Genomic DNA, 21643 nt, shown 5'->3' on the forward strand with positions numbered 1-21643 from the left:
AGTAATGTGGTTTGGGAACAACAAAAGGAGATGTTAGGCAGAATGTTAGCTGCAGTCACCATTTACTTTCATTGCATCTATTTTCCATACAATGTAAGTGAATGGTGACTGAGGCTAACATTCAGTGTAAAATCTCTTTCTGTGTTCCATGGGAGAAAGAAAGTAAAACTGTTTGAAAACAACAAAAAGGAGATGTTTGAGGCTAGCATGAAGTCTTAACATCTCCGTCTGAGTTCCACAGAGGAAAGAATGTCATTTGGGTCAGGAACAACACAAGGGTGAATAAATGATGACTGAATTTTAATTTTGGGGTGAAAATCCCTTTAAGATAAAAATAAATGGTAATACATTCATTCAATTATTGTTTAGGGTAAGAGTAATTCAGTTTTACATTTAACCTGCAAAATTTGTGCTTGTGTATTTCAGATCCAGTCCGATAAGGATAAGAGTAACACACTACGCTACAGTGTGACCGGGCCAGGCGCCGACCAAAACCCCACCGGCCTGTTTATCATCGACCCCATTTCAGGAATCCTGTCTGTCACCAAACCACTTGACAGAGAACATATCCCCAACTTCCATGTAAGTGTGTGTGTGTGCGTGTGTCTCCACATCCCTGGTCTTTAGATCCATGCATTCCATCTAGTATAGGGAGAAACTCTCTCAAACTCCCAATAAATTACCTATGTCAGGGTTACCACGGCAGCTGGTCTGAGAATGTGACCTCTGACATCCCTCTAATCCACTGTACCGTGAAGGGGAGAGCAGGCAAAATTAAAGTTGCAGGAGCTTATCCTAGCTCTAAAACACACACACATTCATTTGTTGTGCCTGTAGGGGGGGGGCATTCCCTAAATCTGGCTTTTCCTAAGTAAGAACAATCCACAATCTCCCCTGAAAGTTGTTTCAGCCTTTTGCTGTGTTGTTTTAATATCCTTACACTTTACTACTGGACCTGAAAAGCTGTTAACCTCCCCCAGTTTCCATCAAATCCACATTCTAATTCAAATAACTATGTAGAGATTGCATGAATATTTAATGATTCACCTCCTAATGGTGCTAAAGGTGGAGCATCAGGCTTCCTTCGGTTAGTTCATGAATATATGCAGCAGACCTGTGTCAGAGATAAAGGGGCAATATTTACCCCATGGAAATTGTTTTTCAGGGGCATTTTTACCTTAATGAGTATATATTTTCCTAACCATATAAAATATACTTTGGATAATACTTATTCAATTAAAATAAATTCTCAATCTGAATAATTAGGATGCTTCCTACAAATTTAAATAAACATATGTAAACCAAATAAAATACATGACAAGCTAAACTCCATCTAAAACTATTTTAGCAGCATATTGCTTTTTTTTTATTTTTTTTTATTTTTTTTTATAATTATGATGCATGCCCCTTCATGGACTTTATGGACCATTTAAATGAACTAGTGAAGGCAAAAGGGTGATTCAAAATGTAAAAGACTGAAAAGAATCTTAAAAGTAATAGTGACCATTTACAGGACATAAGATTTTTAGGAACATTTTAACATAAATAAATAATAACATAAATTTTAAACATAAAATCATATATATATATATATATATATATATATATATATATATATATATATATATATATATATATATTTTTTTTTTTTAAACGTGTCAGTTACCCATTACTAGTCCCAGAATAGAATATAATAAAAACATATCAGATGTTACAAATAAGAAAGAGCAAAATTCTCTATGGGGCAATTTTTGCTCCCACATATTCAATTTTGGGACATTTTTGTCTCTTTAAGTGGCCTTTTTGGCAATTTCTGACCCTGCTGCAGACCTAGAAGCCCAATTTCTGCTCCAGCACACAAACTGCAAGCAGGTCAACTCGAGCAGCTGCTATGCCCAAACAACCATCATAAATGAGTGTTGTGGTTGTTGTTGTAGCTGCCCAGATGTAGAATTGGGTGTTTGTTTTTCCAGCTTTTGTTGTCATTAAGAGTTTTCGGGGGGTTTATGCAAATGGTATCTGTGTAAGTGTGTGTTTGTGTCTTCAGCTACGTGCTCATGCCGTGGACATTAACGGGAACCAGATGGAGAACCCCATTGACATCATCATCAATGTCATCGACATGAACGACAACAGGCCAGAGTTCACACACCAGATCTGGAACGGGACAGTGGATGAGGGTGCCAAACCAGGTACACACAGGGTTTTTAACACAGGGTTCCCAGAGTCATGGAAAACCTAGGAAATAAGGGGATTTTAAAGCTTGGAAAAATCATGGAAATTAAAGAAAATCTTAAAAGTCAGTACATGTATATAATGTTTTATAGTTGCTCTGTGCTAAAAAAAAAAAAATGTATTTGCTCAATATTGTTCTTCTGTAGAGAAAAACGTACTCGTTTGTGCGTGAATCATTCTTTTGAGTTGGTTATTTTCAATGAATCAGTCAAATAGGTTAAAGGGATTGTTCACTGAAAATTCTCTCATCATTTACTCACACTAATGCCATCCCAGATGTGTATGACTTTTTTTCTTCTGCTGAACACAAACAAAGATTTTTTTAGAAGAATATCTCAGCTCTGTAGGTCCATACAATGCAAGTGAATAGTGGCCAGAACTTTGAAGTACCAAAATGCATATAAAGGCAGAATAAAAATAATCCATATGACTCCTGTGGTTAAATCCATATCTTCAGAAGCAATATAAGTGTGGGTGAGAAACAGATCAATATTTAAGTAAAAATTTTTTTTTTTTTACAATAAATGTCCACTTTCAATTTCACATTCTACTTTTGTTGTTGGCGATTTGCATTCTCTGTGAATATCGCCACCTACTGGGCAGGAAGGAGAATTTATGGGAATAAAGGGCTTAAATATTGATCTGTTTCTCACCCACACCTATTATATTGCTTCTGAATACATAGATTTAACCACTGGAGTCGTATGGATTGCTTTTATGCTGCATTTATATGCTTTTTAGCCTTCAAAGTTCTGGCCGCCATTCACTTGCATTGTATGTACCTACAGAGCTGAGATATTCTTCTTAAAATCTTTGTTTATGTTCAGCAGAAGAAAGAGGGTCATACACATCTGGGATGGCATGAGGGTGAGTAAATGATTAAATAATTACATTTTTGGGTGAACTACCAAATCAGTGTGAATGATTCATAAGCAAATAAAAAAAATAATAATAACAATAATCTGTATCCAGTTATTACAAATGACTGGAAAGGTCATGGAAATGTATTGGTCAAAAGGTGTGGGAACCCTGTTGTTAAGAGTTTGTAACATGCCTTGACCAATTAAATGACAATTTGTTTTTTTTGTAAGAAAAAAAGTTGACATTTATTGCTTGCTTTAGGTACATTTGTGATGACAGTGACCTCTCAGGATAAGGATGACCCAAATACAGCCAATGGAATGCTCAGATACAAGATCCTCTCCCAGACCCCAGAGAGCCCCTCCTCCAACATGTTTACTATCAATAACAAGACCGGCAAAATCATCACTGTAGCTGCAGGCCTGGACCGAGAGGTATGAAGAAGTGTGTGCGAGTGTAAAACCAACAATATACAAAAATATTGGATGCGTTCACACAGCAGCAGAAAACAGTTGTCAGTCCTTTTTTAGGTTAGTACTAAATACGGTTACATTATGAACAAGAGTGACGACTGCATTCTTTAATCGAAGTGAGTCACAACTGAATTTTGAGAGTGTGTTCGACTAGTCCGTGCTGTTTGAATGGAATCGCAGTGGGCAACTATTTGTTTGTCACATCATACAGTATAATGCGACTGACTTTGTGAACTGTGAGGCTAATGTAACTTTCACTCTTTGGTGATCCATCCTATGTTTTCAGACCTAACTTGTTTTGTTTTCTGTGTTTCGAGCAGAAGGTGCCTCAGTACACCCTGATCATCCAGGCCACCGATATGGAGGGAAACCCCATGTATGGTCTGTCCAACACTGCCACTGCTGTCATACGCCTGCTGGATGTCAATGACAATGCTCCAGAGTTCACCCGAGAGACTGTGAGTGACACACACACAGACACTTGAACATGAGTCTTGCAGAAGCCATCTTTACTGAAAATCGATCTCTCTCTGACTGTAGTTTCACGGTGATGTCCCAGAGAACCGTGTGAATGCAATAGTGGCAAATCTCACCGTGACAGACAAAGACGAACCGGGAACTCCTTCCTGGAATGCCGTTTACCGGATCATATCTGGGGATCCAACCGGACGCTTCTCCATCCCTACTGACCCGGTTACCAATGAAGGCCTTGTTACTGTGGTCAAGGTAATGCATGTACACTGCAGTACATAGAGTACATTTTGTGGCCCCAAGAAGTGTTTGGACACTTAAGCTAAACTTAAAAATGAATGAAAATCATTGCATTAGATAACTACAAATCTAACCAAGTGGCATTTATTTTAAAGAAAGATAGCACAAGCACACGTTTTCAAGCAAAACATTTCTCAAAAAGAAATTTCTTTGGTTTTAACCCTCTGTTAAGCTCTGAATGTTTAAGCTCTGAAGGTGTTTTTAAAGATTTCCTGTTTCAGTGGCATGCCCAAAATTAAAAGCTTATAACCCTACAAAAACAACAAAGAGGGTCAATTGTTTGGTATTGTTTTAAAGAAAACTTTTCAAATTTTGTAATGATGTAGATTACTCTTAGCCTAAGAAACTGCTTAAAAAAAAACATTAAAAAAAAACTTGAGCATAAATTTACTTGACGTTTCCAATCATGTCACCTGTAACTGAGTAGAAAAAAAGTAATCAAAAGTTATAGAATTACAAAAATAATTCTTGTGTCCAAAAATGACTTCAAGTGTCCAAAAGCCTCTCCAAACAAATAAAACATAATAATCGTACATAAGAACTAATTACACATGCAAATACAACAATGACTAAAGGTATGCTCTCTCTCCAAAGCATTAATCTCATTAAGTTCCATTCTGTGTCATTTGAGCCATCAAGGAGTCTTTGTCATATAATTGGCACCATCTCCTGGTAGCCATATGAAATTAGAGTGAATGCTCCTCTGTGCCCATATTTGGATGACTTCCACCTCTGGTTGCAGCGATCTGAATCCTAATATGATTGGTTTAACGTTCCATGACGCTGGCCAAGTATTACAACATTTCCGATGAAGTCATCTGATCCAGGAAAGCTAATGTGTTTTTACCCAGATAGCACATTATGTGCTATGTGCACATTGTGCTTTGTGTGGATTGTCTGATGATCTATGCATGCAATTACGTTGTGTGTGGGCTCGTTTTAATGGGAATCCCCTCCTCTAAGTAATGTTATGTGATATTTTATGTTCTGTTTATTTTTTATGATAAGCGAAAACGCGTCTTATAAGCAACACCTGTTTACGTGTAACATTTATGTCAAAGAAATGAACTTAGCTATTACTCGCTATATTTTTGTTTGTGAGTAAAACAAATATGCTGGTTTTATTCTACTCTTTGAGAGCTTTCCAGCGACATATGACACTTGGCTATTTGATGAGTTTGATGTTTTTACCGATTACAGTAATACGTACAGTGCAAATTGTTTTATTAATTATCAAAATGAAACAATTCTCATTTGTCTGCAAATTTAAAAGCACTTGTTCAGTTTTGGTCATAATGCCTACATCCATTGTAAAGTACAGCTTCTAAGCTGTAAAACGATACCTATTTTGTGTTGGTCAAGGCTGTAGTTATGAATAATTTGATCACTATTTTTTCCTTGGCGGCCCAATCCGAGCTTAAAGGGTTAAATGATATAGGAATAGATATATTGTTGTTAATCAAGACAAAAAGTATTATGACACTTTTTGGTATTAAAACTTTTTGGTTACTCTGCCAGGATACTTGTGTGAACTGACTTCATACATCCACTAAACATTACCTTGGAACCAGGTGGTTAAAAGTATATACAAAAATAGTTCAGAAAATTTATGTTAGTTCAGAGAAAAGCTCTAGCATAATTTGTTTCCAGATGCCTCTTTATTTTTTTATCCATTCAATGAAATCCATACATTTTTAAGTGTGACTTAAAAGTGTCCAAATACTTTTTGAGGCCACTGTATCTGATTTGCTAGAAGCTCTAAATCCCATAGGCATGGGTTCAAATACAGAACAAAAGACTGTCTCCATGGAAAAAGCTTCCACCTGCTATACAGTTAATGGTTTATATGTCTCTTGAGTCATCTGTGTATAATTGCAACAAAATACATTTATTTTATATTTTAATTCTTTCCCCAACAGATTACAAAGTTACATTAACTTGATTTTGTGTGTGTGTCCTTGTGTACAGCCAATTGATTTTGAGATGAATCGATCATTCATGCTGACTGTCGTTGCTGAAAATGAGGTGCCGCTGGCAAGCGGGATCCATCGCACCCGCCAGTCTACTGCCACCGTGTCCATACGCGTTATTGATGTGAATGAAAGCCCAAACTTTGACCCCAACCCCAAACAGATCAAACTGGAGGAGGGTCTACCGCAGTGGTCAATGCTAACGACTTTTATAGCACATGATCCAGACAGATACATGCAGCAAAGTATTAGGTATAAAAACACCCACACATGTACACACCTTTCATTTAAATAAATCACTTTCTATTCAGAATAAATAGGGGACATTTCCAACCAATTTATGGTAACCTAGCAGCAAAAATTGGAAATCGTCATGGTTATGACATGTTTTAAGGGTCAGAGAGAATTTTCATGTAAAACTAATTACTGTTTTGTGGTGCAAGAAACACTGATGAACATTTTAAGTGGAATTCAAGGAGATAAAAACAAAATGCTACAAAACTGCATATATTGCCCCTTTAATTCATTGTTATTGTGTTTCATTACATTTTTCCACTTTAATGGTTATTGTGTGAAAACGTAAATGCAAACAACCTCTTTTTGTGTGTTTGTGTGTGTTTTAAAGGTACTCTAAGCTGTTTGACCCCGCCAACTGGCTCGAGATTGACCCTAACAATGGACGTATTTCAACTATTGCTGTTTTGGACCGCGAGTCTCCCTATGTCAAAAATAACTTATACAATGCCACATTCATGGCCTCCGACAATGGTAGGTGGATTTTGGCATGTTTGTTTGTGTAAATAAGTGTACGTATGCAGAACTGTGGCTCAGTTAAAGTTCATTACAGGTTCAGTGTGGATGAGTGATTCCATTGATCTGACCTCTACGGAAGAATTACAACCATACAAATGCAGAGATATACACACACCCACGTTCATGTTAAAAACACACAAACAACATATGCAAACTCATTCTGAAAGCCTATGCGCTAACTTTTTCTTAGGAATTGGTCATGATGGCCGACTAGTCATCCAGCAAATTGATTAGTGTGGTCAACTATTTTACATGTATTTACTGTATATAACCTACTGTATATATTTTTAGTTTTGATATTTCTTCATCCCCTTTAAAGCACAGCTGCTACATATTCAGCCAGATGTTTTAAAAAGTTGCGTCACATCTTGCTCTGTTGTTTGAGCCTTCCGTCATTGTAAAAGGTAAAGGTTGGGCAAGGAGGAGGCGGGAACCGGCTGAACAATCAACATAAACTTTTAATGCATTAATGAACTTAAAACAACATAAAACATAAGGACACAGACACACATGCAATGCGGTCTAGTGCGTCTCTCTCTCTCTCTCTCTCTCGAACCGGCGCTCCAGCTGCCCCTTATCTCGCTCTCCTGCTGATCAGCTGATTCAGTGCCGGCCGTGCTCCATCACAGCCCGGCCATGCCCTCCTCCTCATCACAGTCATGTCTTGAGATGAGCTATTTTTTCATGGGAATGTATGCAAACAATTTTACTACTCCCTGAAAGATATTAATGAAATAAGTATCCTGAGATATCTCACCAGTCTCCGTGACCACTCTAGACTCTGTAAACAGCAAACAAAAATGTGTCTGCAAGCCTCAGACAATGGACCTGCCTGTCCATCATTTTGCATGTTCTCAGAGTATTGTAGTAGCAGTGAATTATTGAGGCTTACTGCCATTTTTATGCCATGTTACTCATAACAGTTGTCAGTTGAGGGCGCTATTTTGCTGCTGTTGTTTTTGACAACCATTTCTGCTCATGTCGGTCTCAATAAAGCTAATTTGGGATCTTTGGAGTGTGGGGTTTTGGAAAAAGGGGGCGTGGCTAATCTAACGGCTCAGCTTGAGGAAATTCTAGAGCGGCTAAATCTCTTACAGCACCTTTAAGATAAAAATAGGCCAACTTTTAAAAATGTGTCTCGTTCTGTTCCATTCTGATGCGCTCCATCTAGCTGTGTTTTTGAACACGAAGAATGCATCTTATGTAAACAGTAAAGCCCAAACCAACTTAATTATTCAGGGCTTTCTTAAGACTAATTAGTCTAGTTGTTTTTGAAAATATGTTTTTGCACATCCCTTCTTTCTCTTGGTTGTTCTCTAAAGCTGTCTCTCTCCCTCAAACACACACATATGCACATATACTAGCTGCTGTGTGAATGAGTCTACAGAAGTCTGCTAGGCCCTATTCTGCAGCCGTGTTTAACATTCACCCTGCATTTGAGCTGTGAAACAAACCCCCTCACACACATGCTGTAAATTGGAAAACTTGGCCCCAGAAACACTCAGTTAAGCTGAATCTCAGTGTATTAGTAGCAGTATGGTGTGTATGGCTCCCTTACCTACTAAGAGGCCTTTTAGCATTTAGTCCAATGCATATAACTGATTCAGTAAATTAAAGAATAGTTAGTTGAACTTGATTAAGTTGCTCTCAGGGCTGGAGAATGCCAGCAGGATGAGAATGGAAAGCCACTCGGAATGTCTTTTAGCAGCTGTTTGTTTAAAGATCAATTCTTTAAAAAGTGAAGCCGAAAGGTGTTTTTGTTCTTGCTCAAACAGAAACTTTGGCTGGGCAATATTTTTCAGCCTTTTGATGATAATCAGTAGTGTATATATCTCGATATTTATGTATTTGTTCTGAAATTGCAAAAGTTTTTTTTTTCTTTTTTTTTTTTTTAATCAGAGGAACTATTATTTCAAGCAAACAGCCATTGTTGCAAAGTAGTCATTTTCAAAATGTTACAAGAAAAGTAACAAGCATATTTTTCAATGACTACATTTTTATTAAAAGAACACAAGAATGATATTAAATCATGTTCATTTATACCCTGATAGCACACGTACATTACCCAGACATCTATTAGATGTGTGTTTTTACATCTGGAAGACATATTTTTTAGGTTGTTTGCTCATCTGCTGTACATTTATAAGACGTTTCTTCTCGGATGTCAAAGAAACATTCTGCAGATGTCTTTGAGACGATTTTTTTAAGATGTTTAGCAGATGGTAATTAGAATGCGGTGCTTTCCAGATGAAACGCTCTTAAACAGACATCTCGGAGACATAAGTGTTCTATCTGGGTATGCACCAAAATAGCATACAAAGTAACAAACAGCCATATTAACCTGAATATATTGTTTACTAAAACATTTTAATTTCTAAAAAAATACCATGCAGAGACCTTCGTGGAAAGTTTTAAGCGATAACACAAATGAATCGTTGAATCATATGTTTTGATCGATTCATTAGAATGGAGAGTTTGAACTAATTCATGGAAATAAACGTAACGCTCATGCTCTTTTGCTACTGATGTTTAAATCTGAAATACTTTTAAAACATCTTTTCTTCTTAAAGCTTCCTCCAAATGCTCTCAAACTCGCAAGTCGTGAGAACAAGCAATTCCCTCACAAAAATCTAGAGTTCTGGCACACCTGCCGCAAATTTCACCACTCATTATTTTTATATGCAAATGAACTTTGCAGCAAACTTGTCTTTGTCGCCAAAGGTTTGCTGCAGGTTCACCACGACCGGTAAAGAGCTGCAAACTTCTGGCAAACATTTACGGCGAATTGCAGGCTCGTTTGCATGTGAAAATAATGAGTGGGAAATTTGCAGCAAGTTTGTCAGAACTCTAGATTTTTTTGTAAGGGTTAGGTATTGCAAAATTTGTCTAGTGTGACTCCGTTTGGAAAATCGCCTTCACGAACGAACATATTGTGAAAATTCTATATATTGCCCAATTCTAAAAGAAACTAAGCACTTTTCTTACAGCTGATGGTTCAGTCTGTGATGGTTACCAAAGCTCCTGTTTGTATATAGTTAACGAATCTGCATGTGGACAGGTTAATTGAGATATGATTGGATGTGTAAAAATTTCAAATGTCCAGAAACCCAAATGAATGGAACTTAAAGTTGTCAACTGCTGTAGTTCTGCTGTATTTTCAATTTGCATGTATTAGTCTGAGGTTTAGATGTCATGCCCACCTCACAGTCATGATACATATTGCCAATAAAAATCCAGTTTGACTGGCTAGCTGGTTTACATTTTCCAGGAATCTGGGTACACAAGTTTTATCATTCTGCTGGAAAACAAATTTCTGTTTACAGGTTATCAAGCTGCTACAATTGAGAGCTTTAAAGAAAAACAAGTTGCATATTTTGCCAGGTTCTTGTCATCGAATGTTGGAAAGACATTCAGAGTGTTGTTTGAGGCAAATATTAGTATATAAATTAGATATCCTTGCTCACACATCTCTATTCAGATGTGATTTCAGAGTTAGGTCCGATTGCTGATTTACCACGAAAATAACTTTAGATGGACATTTTGCTTGCCAGTCAGATGGCTCCTTCCTGTCTAAGACCTTATGCTGATGTGAGACAACGATTATATTGACTTTTCCTCTGTCTCTTTGTTTGTCTCTCAAAAGGTGTCCCTCCTGCGAGCGGGACAGGAACTCTACAGATCTACCTGCTGGACATAAACGATAATGCTCCTCAAGTCTACCCTCAGGAAACAGAAGTGTGTGAGCGGCCCGAGCCCAACGCCATCAATATCACAGCAGTAGATGGAGATCTTAACCCCAACGCTGGGCCTTACGCCTTCGAACTGCCCAACCGACCCTCCGATATCCGCAGGAACTGGACATTAACTCGAATCAGTGGTACACTACACACCACCACAGACTTTGTTATTTACTGGGATTTAAGCTGAAGTGTGTATGAAAACACAGCTCTGTCCTGACCAGCCCAAAACAGCAACATTGGCTCAACCAGTGCCGTGAGTTCGGGATTGGACTGTCTGTTTCTCAAACCAATGCAGACAGAGGAAACCTGTTTGAAAGCAATCATTATTTTGCAATTCTGTTTGGTGACACTAGTGGCACAGGAATTACACACTTCAGCTTTAGCAAATCTCAGCTTTAGCAAATCTGCATTTTAACATGTCTTTCTGTTCTGTTGTCTCTTGCCAGACTTTCTTTGACCCTTGTATTCTTGCTATATTTTTGGTTGGTTTGTAGGCGATCATGCTCAGTTGAGTCTAAAGATCAGTTATCTGGAGAGCGGGATATACGAGGTGCCCATCAGCATCACAGACTCAGGCAACCTGCCCATGTCCAACACCACCTTCCTGCGCATCAAAGTGTGCCAGTGCGATCACCACGGTGACTGCGTGGACATGGAACGCATAATGGCCGCCGGGCTGGGCACTGGAGCCATCATCGCCATACTCATCTGCATCATAATTTTGCTGGGTAAGAAACACACGTTTATTAAGCGATCTACAAGTGAATATACCAGATACTTCCATATACAGTACATATATCATAATAAAGCATTTTAAATCTATTGTTTATCATTATTAATGTTAGTAAAGCTAATTATAATTACTATATTCTAACCCAAACACAGAGGAACAGATTCATTAAACAGTTGCGGCACTTTTGCGTGTGGTATTTCAGTGCAAATACCTGCGTCTTATACTGTACACTAGCTAGGGCTGCACAATTAATAGAAAAACGAAAAATGCGCTCACGGTTATGTAATCGTGAAAACGTCATGGTTACTGGTGTAACCTCCGTTCCCTGATGGAGGGAACGAGACGTTGGTGTCGATGTAGTGACACTAGGGGTCACTCTTGGGAGCCCGAGACACCTCTGGTCTTTGATAAAAGGCCAATGAAAATTGGCGAGTGGTATTTGCATGCCACTCCCCCGAACATACGGGTATAAAAGGAGCTGGTATGCAACCACTCATTCAGGTTTTACGCTGAGGAGCCGATATAAGGTCCGGCCATTTCAGCGGGTAGTTCAGCGTTGTGGCAGGAGGGACCAACGTCTCGTTCCCTCCATCAGGGAACGGAGGTTACACCAGTAACCATGACGTTCCCTATCTGTCACTCACTCGACGTTGGTGTCGATGTAGTGACACTAGGGGTCCCTATACAAAACGCCACAAGGCTGAACTGTGTTACGTGAACTGGCGGTGTGTGGTGGGCAGACTTGCTGTGTGCCTCATAGCCAGCGCACCAGGTCGACACGTAACCTCCCCCAACACAGTTATGAGTGTCAAACGTCCCTTTTTGGGGACAAGTCAACTACCCAGAGATAGAGACAGGCTTAACGCAGTCGTGGCCTCTTTCCCCTTCTCTTTTTCCACTCCCTAAAAAAGAAGGGGGATTATCTGACTGGGCCGCCAGGTCTAGTCGGGGGGGTGTCCCTCCCAAGGGGAGGACACCGCGGAGACCACACCTCGCCCCAAGAGAGGGGGGGATATTTAAGTGGAAGAATACATCACATGGTCTTTCCAACCATGTGGAGAGCCTTCAAGGTAGATCCTGCCCAATGGGGGAGGAGTTACTACAACATGGAGACTGAGGGGCTCTGCCCAAGGAAGACGCAGTTTGCCAGTAGGGAAACGAACTAGCGGAAGATATAGATCGCATGGGGTTAGCCTTACAGGGAACCGCCACATGCGGAGCACCTACCCCAGAACCGGGCTCTTAGTTAGCGCGTGTACTGGGCCGGCAGCGAGTCTCTCCGAAAACTCGACTGCCACAGGGCTCGGAGGAAGTCAACCAGGGAACAACTTTTGTGAACACTACTGGGAATTAACAGCGCACGTCTTCAGCTCAAAAGGAGGTGGAAGGAGCTATGTGCAAGCGATACACCCGGCCGGCTATCCCGGGCTTATCCGCTTGTGTTGCGTGCCACTACCTTGGACGAAACCGGTTCCACCCGGAGGTTGTAGAACCTTGCAAAGGTGTTGGGTGTTGCCCAGCCCGCTGCTCTGCAATGTCTGTTAGAGAGGCACCTCTGGCCAGGGCCCAAGAAGCCGCTACACCACGGGTAGAATGGGCTCGTAGCCCTACCGGGGGCGGCATGTTTTGGGTGAGACATGCCATAGTTATGGCGTCAATGAGCCAGTGGGCGATCCTCTGCTTGGAGACAGTGCTTCCTTTCCGCTGTACACCAAAGCAGATAAAGAGCTGCTCAGAGATTCTAAAGCTCTGCGTGCGATCCAAATAGATGCGTAAAGCGCGCACCGGACACAGCAACGACAGGGCTGGGTCTGCCTCCTCCTGGGGCAGCGCTTGCAGGTTCACCACCTGGTCCCTAAAAGGAGTGGTGGGAACCTTGGGCACATAGCCCGGTCGGGGGTCTCAGGATCACGTGAGAATAGCCCGGACCGAACTCCAGGCACGTTTCGCTGACAGAGAACGCTTGCAGGTCACCTACCCTCTTGATGGAAGTGAGCGCAGTCAGGAGGGCAGTCTTCAAGGAGAGTGCCTTAAGCCCGGCTGACTGCAAAACTCAAAGGGGGCTCTCTGTAGACCCTGAAAAACTACAGAGGTCCGATGAGGGAACAAGGCGTGGCCTGGAGGGATTCAGCCTCCTGGCGCCTCTTAGGAACCTGATGATCAGATCATGCTTCCCTAAGGACTTACCGTCGACTGCGTCATGGTGTGCTGCTATGGCAGCAACGTACACCTTCAAGGTGGAAGGGGACAGCCTCCCTTCCAACCTCTCTTGCAGGAAGGAAAGCACTGATCTGACTGTGCACCTCTGGGGGTCTTCCTGATGGGAAGAACACCACTTAGCGAACAGACACACTTAAAGGCATACAGGCGCCTCGTAGAGGGAGCCCTAGCCTGAGTGAACGTGTCTACCACCGCAGGTGGGAGACAGCTCAGGTCTTCCGCGTCCCGTCCAGGGGCCAGACATGGAGATTCCAGAGGTCTGGGTGCGGGTGCCCGATGGTGCCCCTTCCCTGAGAAAGAAGGGCCTTCCTCAGGGGAATTTGCCCGGGGGGAGCTGTCACGAGGAGCGTGAGGTCCGAGCACCACGTCTGGGCGGGCCAGTAGGGTGCTTACCAGGACGACCTTCTCCTCGTCCTCCCTGACCTTGCACAGGGTCTGTGCGAGCAGGCTCACTGGGGAAAACGCATATTTGCGAATGCCAGGGGACCAGCTGTGTGCCAGCGCGTCTATGCCGAGGAAGGCCTCGGTGAGGGCGTACCAGAGCGGGCAGTGGGAGGATTCTTGGGAGGTGAACAGGTGCACCTGTGCCTGACTGAATCGACTCCAAATCAGCTGGACCACCTGAAGGTGGAGTCTCCACTCTCCCTTGAGGGTAACCTGTTGTTACGGCGCGTCCGCCGAAGTGTTGAGGTTGCCCGGGATGTGAGTGGCTTGCAGCGACTTGGTGCTGCTAACTCCGTTGGAGGAGACGGCGGGCGAGTTATGACATACAGCGGGAGCGCAGACCGCCTTGGCGGTTGACATATGCTACCGCTGCCGTGCTGTCTGTCCGAACTAGCACGTGCTTGCCCTGGATCAACGGCCGGAACCTCCGCAGGGCGAGCAGAATTGCCAGTAACTCGAGGCAGTTGATGTGCCAACACAACCGCGGACCCATCTAGAGGCCGGCGGCTGCGTGCCCGTTGCCAACAGCGCCCCAGCCCATTTTGGAGGCGTCTGTCGTGACCACGACGCGCCTGGAGACCAGTTCGTGGAAATGAGAGGTCGGTCCAAGGGCTGAAAAGACGGTGACAGACCGACGTAATGGCCACGCGGTGTGTCCCATGGCGCCATGCCCGTCTCGGGACTCGAGTCTGGAGCCAGTGCTGAAGCGGCCTCATATGCATCAACCCGAGCGGGGTGGCCACCGCCGAGGACGCCATATGCCCCAGGAGCCTCTGAAAATGTTTCAGTGGAACCGCTGTTTTCTGTTTGAACGCCTTCAAACAGGCCAGCACCGACTGGGCGCGCTCGTTCGTAAGGTGCGCCGTCAAGGAGACTGAGTCCAACTCCAAACCGAGAAAAGAGATGCTCTGAACCGGGAGGAGCTTGCTCTTTTCCCAGCTGACCCGAAGCCCTAGTCGGCTGAGGTGTGAGAGCACCAGGTTCCTGTGTGCGCATAACCCGTCTCGAGAGTGAGCTAGGATTAGCCAGTCGTCGAGATAGTTGAGAATGCGAATGCCCACCTCCCTTAACGGGGCAAGGGCAGCCTCTGCGATCTTTGTAAAGACGCGAGGAGACAGGGACAGGCCGAGAGGGAGGACTTTGTACTGATACGCCTGACCCTCGAACGCGAACCGCAGGAAGGGTCTGTGTCGAGGAAGGATCGAGACATGAAAGTACGCATCCTTCGGGTCTACCGCCACGAACCAATCTTGATGCCGGACGCTCGCTAGAACGCGTCTTTGCGTCAGCATCTTGAACGGGAGTCTGTGTAAGGCCCGGTTCAGTACTCGCAGGTCCAAGATTGGCCGCAACCCACCGCCTTTTTTTGGTACTGTACCGGCGGGTGGGGCCTCGCGGCGGGGCGGAGCTTGAGGTGCCACACCCCATCGTGGCCGTGCTGAGTCCGAGAAGCACTTACCTGGCTCCTTGTGACCACCCCCGGAACAGCCTGGGACGGGGGAGGAAGAGGCCTGTCCTCATGACCTGTGGAGACTGTCACATCGGGGGCGGATTTGTGCCACAGCTGGGCGCTCAGGGCGGGAGACCGCCGCTGGAGCGCCAACCTGCCAAATGGAGTGGTGGACGGTGGTCGTGATGCCAGCCGTACACACCGAATATGTGACCCAGGGAACAAGGAAACCACTCTTGCGGAGCTCTTGAGTACTGCAGCCACTTGGGCATGCAGCACAATTAAATGCAAAAGGTAACAAAAAGAAGATCTGCTTACCAGCTCCAGAGCAGCGGGTTTCGTTGTCCCTGGGTCGCCCGTCTCAGGGGCGCTTCGAAGACCTCCGTGGGTTCTTCGGTGCCGGCTGTGAGACGGGTGGCGTCGGCTTCCTGCGGTGGGCTCCACGCCGGGGCCGGGCCGGAGGGGCGGGCTGCGGCGGAGCCGGTGCAGTCACCGCAGGGGGACGCCCTCGGCGATGAGTAGATGGGGTGCAGGATCTTGAGCCACGCCGGGGCAGGACAAGCCGGCTAGCATCCATCTACTGCTCTACCATCGAGAACTGCTGGGCAAAGTCCTCGACGTGTCGCCGAATAGGCCCGCCTGGGAAATGGGGGCAGCAAGGGATCGTGTCCTGTCGGCCTCACCCATCTCGACCAGGTTGAGCCAAAGGTGGCGCTCCTGGACCAATAGTGTGGCCATCGTCCGCCCGAGAGACCGCGCCGTGACCTCCGTTGCTCGGAGAGCGAGGTCGGTCGCCGAGCGCAGTTCCTGCATCAATCCCAGGGCGGAACTACCCTCGTGCAGTTCCTTTAGCGCCTTGGCGGACTTGCAGGAGAGCCATGGCGTGCAGGGCGGAGGCGGCTTGTCCAGCAGCGCCGTAGGCTTTGACCGTCAGAGACGACGTAAACCTACAGGCCTTGGATGGGGGCTTTGGGCACCCGCGCCAGGTGGCGGCGCTCTGCGGGCATAGGTGCACCGTGAGCGCCTTTATCCACCGGGGGATTGCCGAATAACCCTTGGCTGCCCCACCATCGAGGTAGTGAGAGCGGGGAAGCTGAAAAGATCGGGACCGGGCAGTAAAAGGTGCCTCCCGCGACCTTGTCAGCTCTTCATGCAAAGGAACGGGGCGGGGCGTGGCTTTGAGCGGCGCCGCGAGCCCAGGAACCAATCACCGAGCCGCGAGGGTTCAGGGAAGAGCGGTGAAATCCACTCTAACCGACGCTAGCGGCTGTCCGGGAAAGCATGTCGTCATCTCCGCGTCAGCCTGTGACTGGGCAATCGACCCCGAAGGGAGGAGCCCAGCTGAGGCTTCCGACTGGACGAGCCCGCTCTCCGATGCTGCGCTCGAGAGCTCATCACTTTTGCGGGCTCCGAATAAGAGGTCGAACTCGCCGTGAGACGAGCCGGCGGACTCACCCGGAAGCCCGATCGGGGCAGACGAGCGTGCTGGGGAATGGGAGGTCCGCGGGGGGATACCCGGCGGAGGCGGTCCCATTGGGGTCCCCAAATCGCCCCCAGTGCTAGCTGCGCTGGCCTCAAACCCGTGGGTAAAAGGACCGAGGCGGGAGCCTCTGGGGTGGCTCGCTTCCTTACGAAGGCGAGCCGCGACCGCAACGTTGCCATGGACACATTCTCGCAATGAGAATGTTACCATCCACGAACGCTGTCTCCGCGTGAGCAGTGCCCAGACACGAAAGACAGTGATCGTGACCGTTAGAAGGCAAGAGATAACGAGCACAACCAGGAATAACACACAATCGGAAAAGCATCTTTAAAAAGACGCGTCTTTAAAAAGACGTTCCGTGTGTGCACTCTTTTAGAGAAATATATACTCTTTTAGAGGGGAAAAATGCTCTTTCAGAAAATATACTCTCTAGTTTTTCTGCCGAAGCGCCCAGGGGCATTCTCTGCAGGGCACCAGTGCAGAGGAGGGAGAAGCCGCTGAAATGCGCCGTCAGATCCAGCAGGTGAATGAACAGTAGTATTCAGCTCAATGAGCATGACCGTTCGGCTCCGAAGAGAAAATCTGAATGAGTGGTTGCATACCAGCTCCTTTTATACCCGTATGTTCGGGGGAGTGGCATGCAAATACCACTCGCCAATTTTCATTGGCCTTTTATCAAAGACCAGAGGTGTCTCGGGCTCCCAAGAGTGACCCCTAGTGTCACTACATCGACACCAACGTCGAGTGAGTGACAGATAGGGAACTGATGATTACAGCATTCAGTTTAATTCTAATCCTGTTGCGTTAATGGTTTCTATTTAGAATGTGTTTTTGCAGCGGTTGAGTTTCTATAAATATGTTTTAACAATGATCTTATGCGAAAAAGATCACAATACAGGATTTTAAATGCGGTAAGAAAGTTCAGTCTAAATCGGCTGTTCAGTTTGACTATTGAATATGTGAAATATTATTATTTACTGTATGTGGACCAATAATTTAAGCAGTAAAGACACATATTGCATGTCTGATGGTAGTTTTTGATTTTTATGCCACATTTTTCAGGCTTTGGAAGTGTGTTAAATGTGTGAGGATGCGTATAAATCAACCTGTTTACATGACACACAGGCATATTGACTGAAGTTAAAACTGGTTTTGTTAATAGTTCAGAAAGAACCTACATACATTTCTTCACTGTAAACCATTGATATACCTTTATAATGAACTTTAGTAGCATTAACAAACATTATTATAGTATTTAATGCTTAAAATAAACTGCAGCCCATAACCACCTGATGTTCTGAAGAACCTGCAAGCACGGTTGCCTGCTTAGTGACATCACAGTAATTTAATCTATTAATCATCATTAATAATCGCAATTACAATATCATGGGCAATAATCGACAATTATGATTTTTGTCATAATCGCGCAGCCCTAACACTAACCACCCGCAACCACGTTTAGCGTGTGCAATCAGTACTGAAACTGCGCCGCGTCTTCAGTATTTAAATGAAGTCATTGTTTTTCCTTTCTGTGCAAACACGCCTCCTTTCTATGTAAATTAGGCTCATTAAATATTGCGCTTCATTCACAAAACTCTGTGTAATTTGCCCTGTGCATTTTACATCGTAATAAAATTAATTTTATTTAAAAGAGATGTTTGTGAACATTTTCAACAATCAATTCAGCAGTAAGTAATCAAATCCTCATCAAATTATGATGAAGAGCATTAACCTGGCATATATACAGATGCGCGGTGTCATCAAGCACACGTTCTGCATGTTTAAGAGATGATCCAGGTGTCTGGATCACAGAGATGCTGTTCAGTCCCGGCAGGGTGTACGGTCAAATACGGTGGTCTGCGGTGGTCATCCTTGGCTCAGAATCGGACCGCAAGATCAGAATAACGCGTGTAAATTCGTTCAACAGCGATTTTGTGGCCGCGTTTCCGCCATTGCCTGATCTGCATAATTCCTTTAGTGAATCGGGCGCTAAACCAGCTTAGTTAGTGCGTTCAAAAAACTGCCGCTTTTAGCGAGCAAAATTAATTCTTAGTGAATCTGCCCCTGTGTGCGTTTACATGCACTTTAAAAGTTTGATTTCAGTCAGACTAAAGCATAACTATTCTTTTTTTAAATGTTATGTACAAATGCGTTAGTCCCACTGAAATTGTACCAGTCCGTTAGTTCGAAATCAAACTAACAGACAGATAATTCGATTGTAGCTCGGCTGCGTCCAGCATGTATACACATCAGTCGGTCCACAGTAGGCCTTGCCGTTATGTGCATGCTCCAAAAAACAGAGGTGCCAAGCGAGGTGTATTTAACACGGAAGCCGAACACAACACAAAGCACAGAAGAAGAGCAATAACAACAACAAAGGATGCGTTTTATTTAGAAGTGATCATCCCTATGCTCTATTCCTTTTCAAAGATTTTATCATCCACTGTGAGAGCTCAGAAGGGCTGAAAGGTGTGGGGCTCAAAAATGACGTTTATTCGAAACTCGCCTTTAAGTAATTTTATTAAATTCTGTTTGAAGTGATCTGACAGCATGGCCAACATGATTGTTCTCCCTTCAAAGTGCCCTTTGGAGGCTGATGTATCCCGTTTGGGATGCAGAGAAACATGGCGAATGCATAAAATGTTCATTGTAGACGGATCAGCAGTCTGTAAATCATTCCCACATGTGACACATTGATCTGCCTCTAATTATTATTCTTTTGTCTATATTCTGCCCATTGACTAATCCTCCTGTCTGCCATAGTAACACTCATCTTTGCAGTAGCATCCAGTGTCTTTCTAATATATATATATATATATATATATATATATATATATATATATATATATATATATATATATATAAATATATAGTTTTGTGGACTGTTTTCACAAATTCCATCATAAACTACAATAAAAGATCTGCATGCTAGCATTAGCGCCATAAATAATGTAAAATTACAAATTACACATTATCTACTACTTGTATCTTAATTTCAACTATCTTAACGCTGTTAAAACAACTTCTTTTACTTATCTCATGTGGATTTCATTCATATAATTGTGTCGTCTTCTGCCTTCGGACATAACCATTAACACAACAGATAATGTACATCTGATCTGCACCAAAATCAATAGGTAAAGAGTGTAAGAATTGCTCAAGGCTTTAAAGTTTTCCTTTCAAAAAATCTAGAGTTCTGACAAACTTGCCGAAAATTTCCATCTCATTATTTTCACATGCAAATGAGCTTACAATTCGCAACAAATGTTTGTCAGAAGTTCGAGCTCTTCACCGGTAGTGGTGAACCTGCAGCAAACCTTTGGCAACAATGAAGAGTTTGCTGCAAAATCATTTGCATGTGAAAATAATGAGTGGAGAATTTGCAGCAAGTTTGCCATGTTGCTTTGTCTGTTGTGTGCGTCTCGCTGTTGAGGAGCTAGTTAGCTGACTTCTTCAATGCGCTATGCCACAAAAGGTCAACCAGAAAACTTCTACGTCACTATTTGAGCTGACATCCTTTCTTTAGCTATTCGATTACGCATGGTGTTGTATGATGTATACTTGGACAGACAGACGAAGACTGTAGCTCCACAATGCGAAAACCAGCAGCAGCTCGATTGTAACTGCCCATAACTGTTAGGAATTTTGGGAACAGGACTCAGTCATAGACAGGATCAGGACAAACAGAAGAAATCTTTATTACAAAAATAAAAGATCCAAACATTTGTATTAATAGTTTTTTCCACATCAAGACAATTTTGTCCCCAAACTATAGCAAAATATGTATACACATGCACACACTATATTGATATTGCTTCTTCCAGGCAGTGAAGCTCTTATCCGTTGGTAAGATTTCTGGTAGGCATATGTTGTCTGCTTTGGCATTTAAAGGGGAAGTGCGTAATTTCTGCACCTCTGTCTTTGGTTGAGCTAGTGTTGTTAATTCTTGACCAGACAAACACATTGCAATTCCAAATGGTACTGCTAGCGGGACAGAAATTACACACTGCAGCTTTAACTTTGTGATCCCAAGTAATTTTGCTCGTTTTATATTGATCTCTCTCTCTCTCTATATGTGTGTCTCTCTCTCTCTGCAGTGCTGGTGTTGATGTTTGTGATGTGGATGAAGAGACGGGATAAAGAGAGACAGGCCAAGCAACTGCTGATCGATCCAGAGGATGATGTGCGAGACAATATTCTCAAATACGATGAGGAAGGTGGCGGAGAGGAGGACCAGGTAGAACACACTTCCTCTCTCTGCTGATGTCAGCCTGACCAACTAGCTTCATGGTCTAAACAGCTTGTTTAAAATAAGAGAGAAAGAGAGGCATGTTAAAGACCCCATGAAATTTAAAAAAAGAATTGTGTGGTTTTCAGTTTATTTGTGTTTGCTTTAAGGGTCATCTATACATTTATAGGTCATCTTTATCTATAAACATTGTGTACTCTT

The 21643-nt window shown here is 43.6% G+C and overlaps 1 protein-coding gene across 1 annotated transcript in view; it reads left to right on the plus strand.

Annotated features, from left to right (window-relative positions):
- Positions 1-21643, plus strand: part of cdh2 (cadherin 2, type 1, N-cadherin (neuronal)) — a 73629-nt gene that overhangs the window by 46194 nt on the left and 5792 nt on the right. Inside the window, exons 5-14 of the mRNA XM_051644677.1 lie at positions 427-582; positions 2048-2192; positions 3358-3530; positions 3890-4027; positions 4110-4295; positions 6309-6562; positions 6936-7078; positions 10767-11000; positions 11358-11591; positions 21291-21430. Coding sequence (XP_051500637.1) covers positions 427-582; positions 2048-2192; positions 3358-3530; positions 3890-4027; positions 4110-4295; positions 6309-6562; positions 6936-7078; positions 10767-11000; positions 11358-11591; positions 21291-21430 — 1803 coding nt within the window. The remainder of the gene's footprint in view (positions 1-426; positions 583-2047; positions 2193-3357; positions 3531-3889; positions 4028-4109; positions 4296-6308; positions 6563-6935; positions 7079-10766; positions 11001-11357; positions 11592-21290; positions 21431-21643) is intronic.

The sequence above is a fragment of the Myxocyprinus asiaticus genome, chromosome 19, assembly GCF_019703515.2.
Source record: "Myxocyprinus asiaticus isolate MX2 ecotype Aquarium Trade chromosome 19, UBuf_Myxa_2, whole genome shotgun sequence".
In the NCBI taxonomy this organism is placed as follows: Eukaryota; Metazoa; Chordata; class Actinopteri; order Cypriniformes; family Catostomidae; genus Myxocyprinus; species Myxocyprinus asiaticus.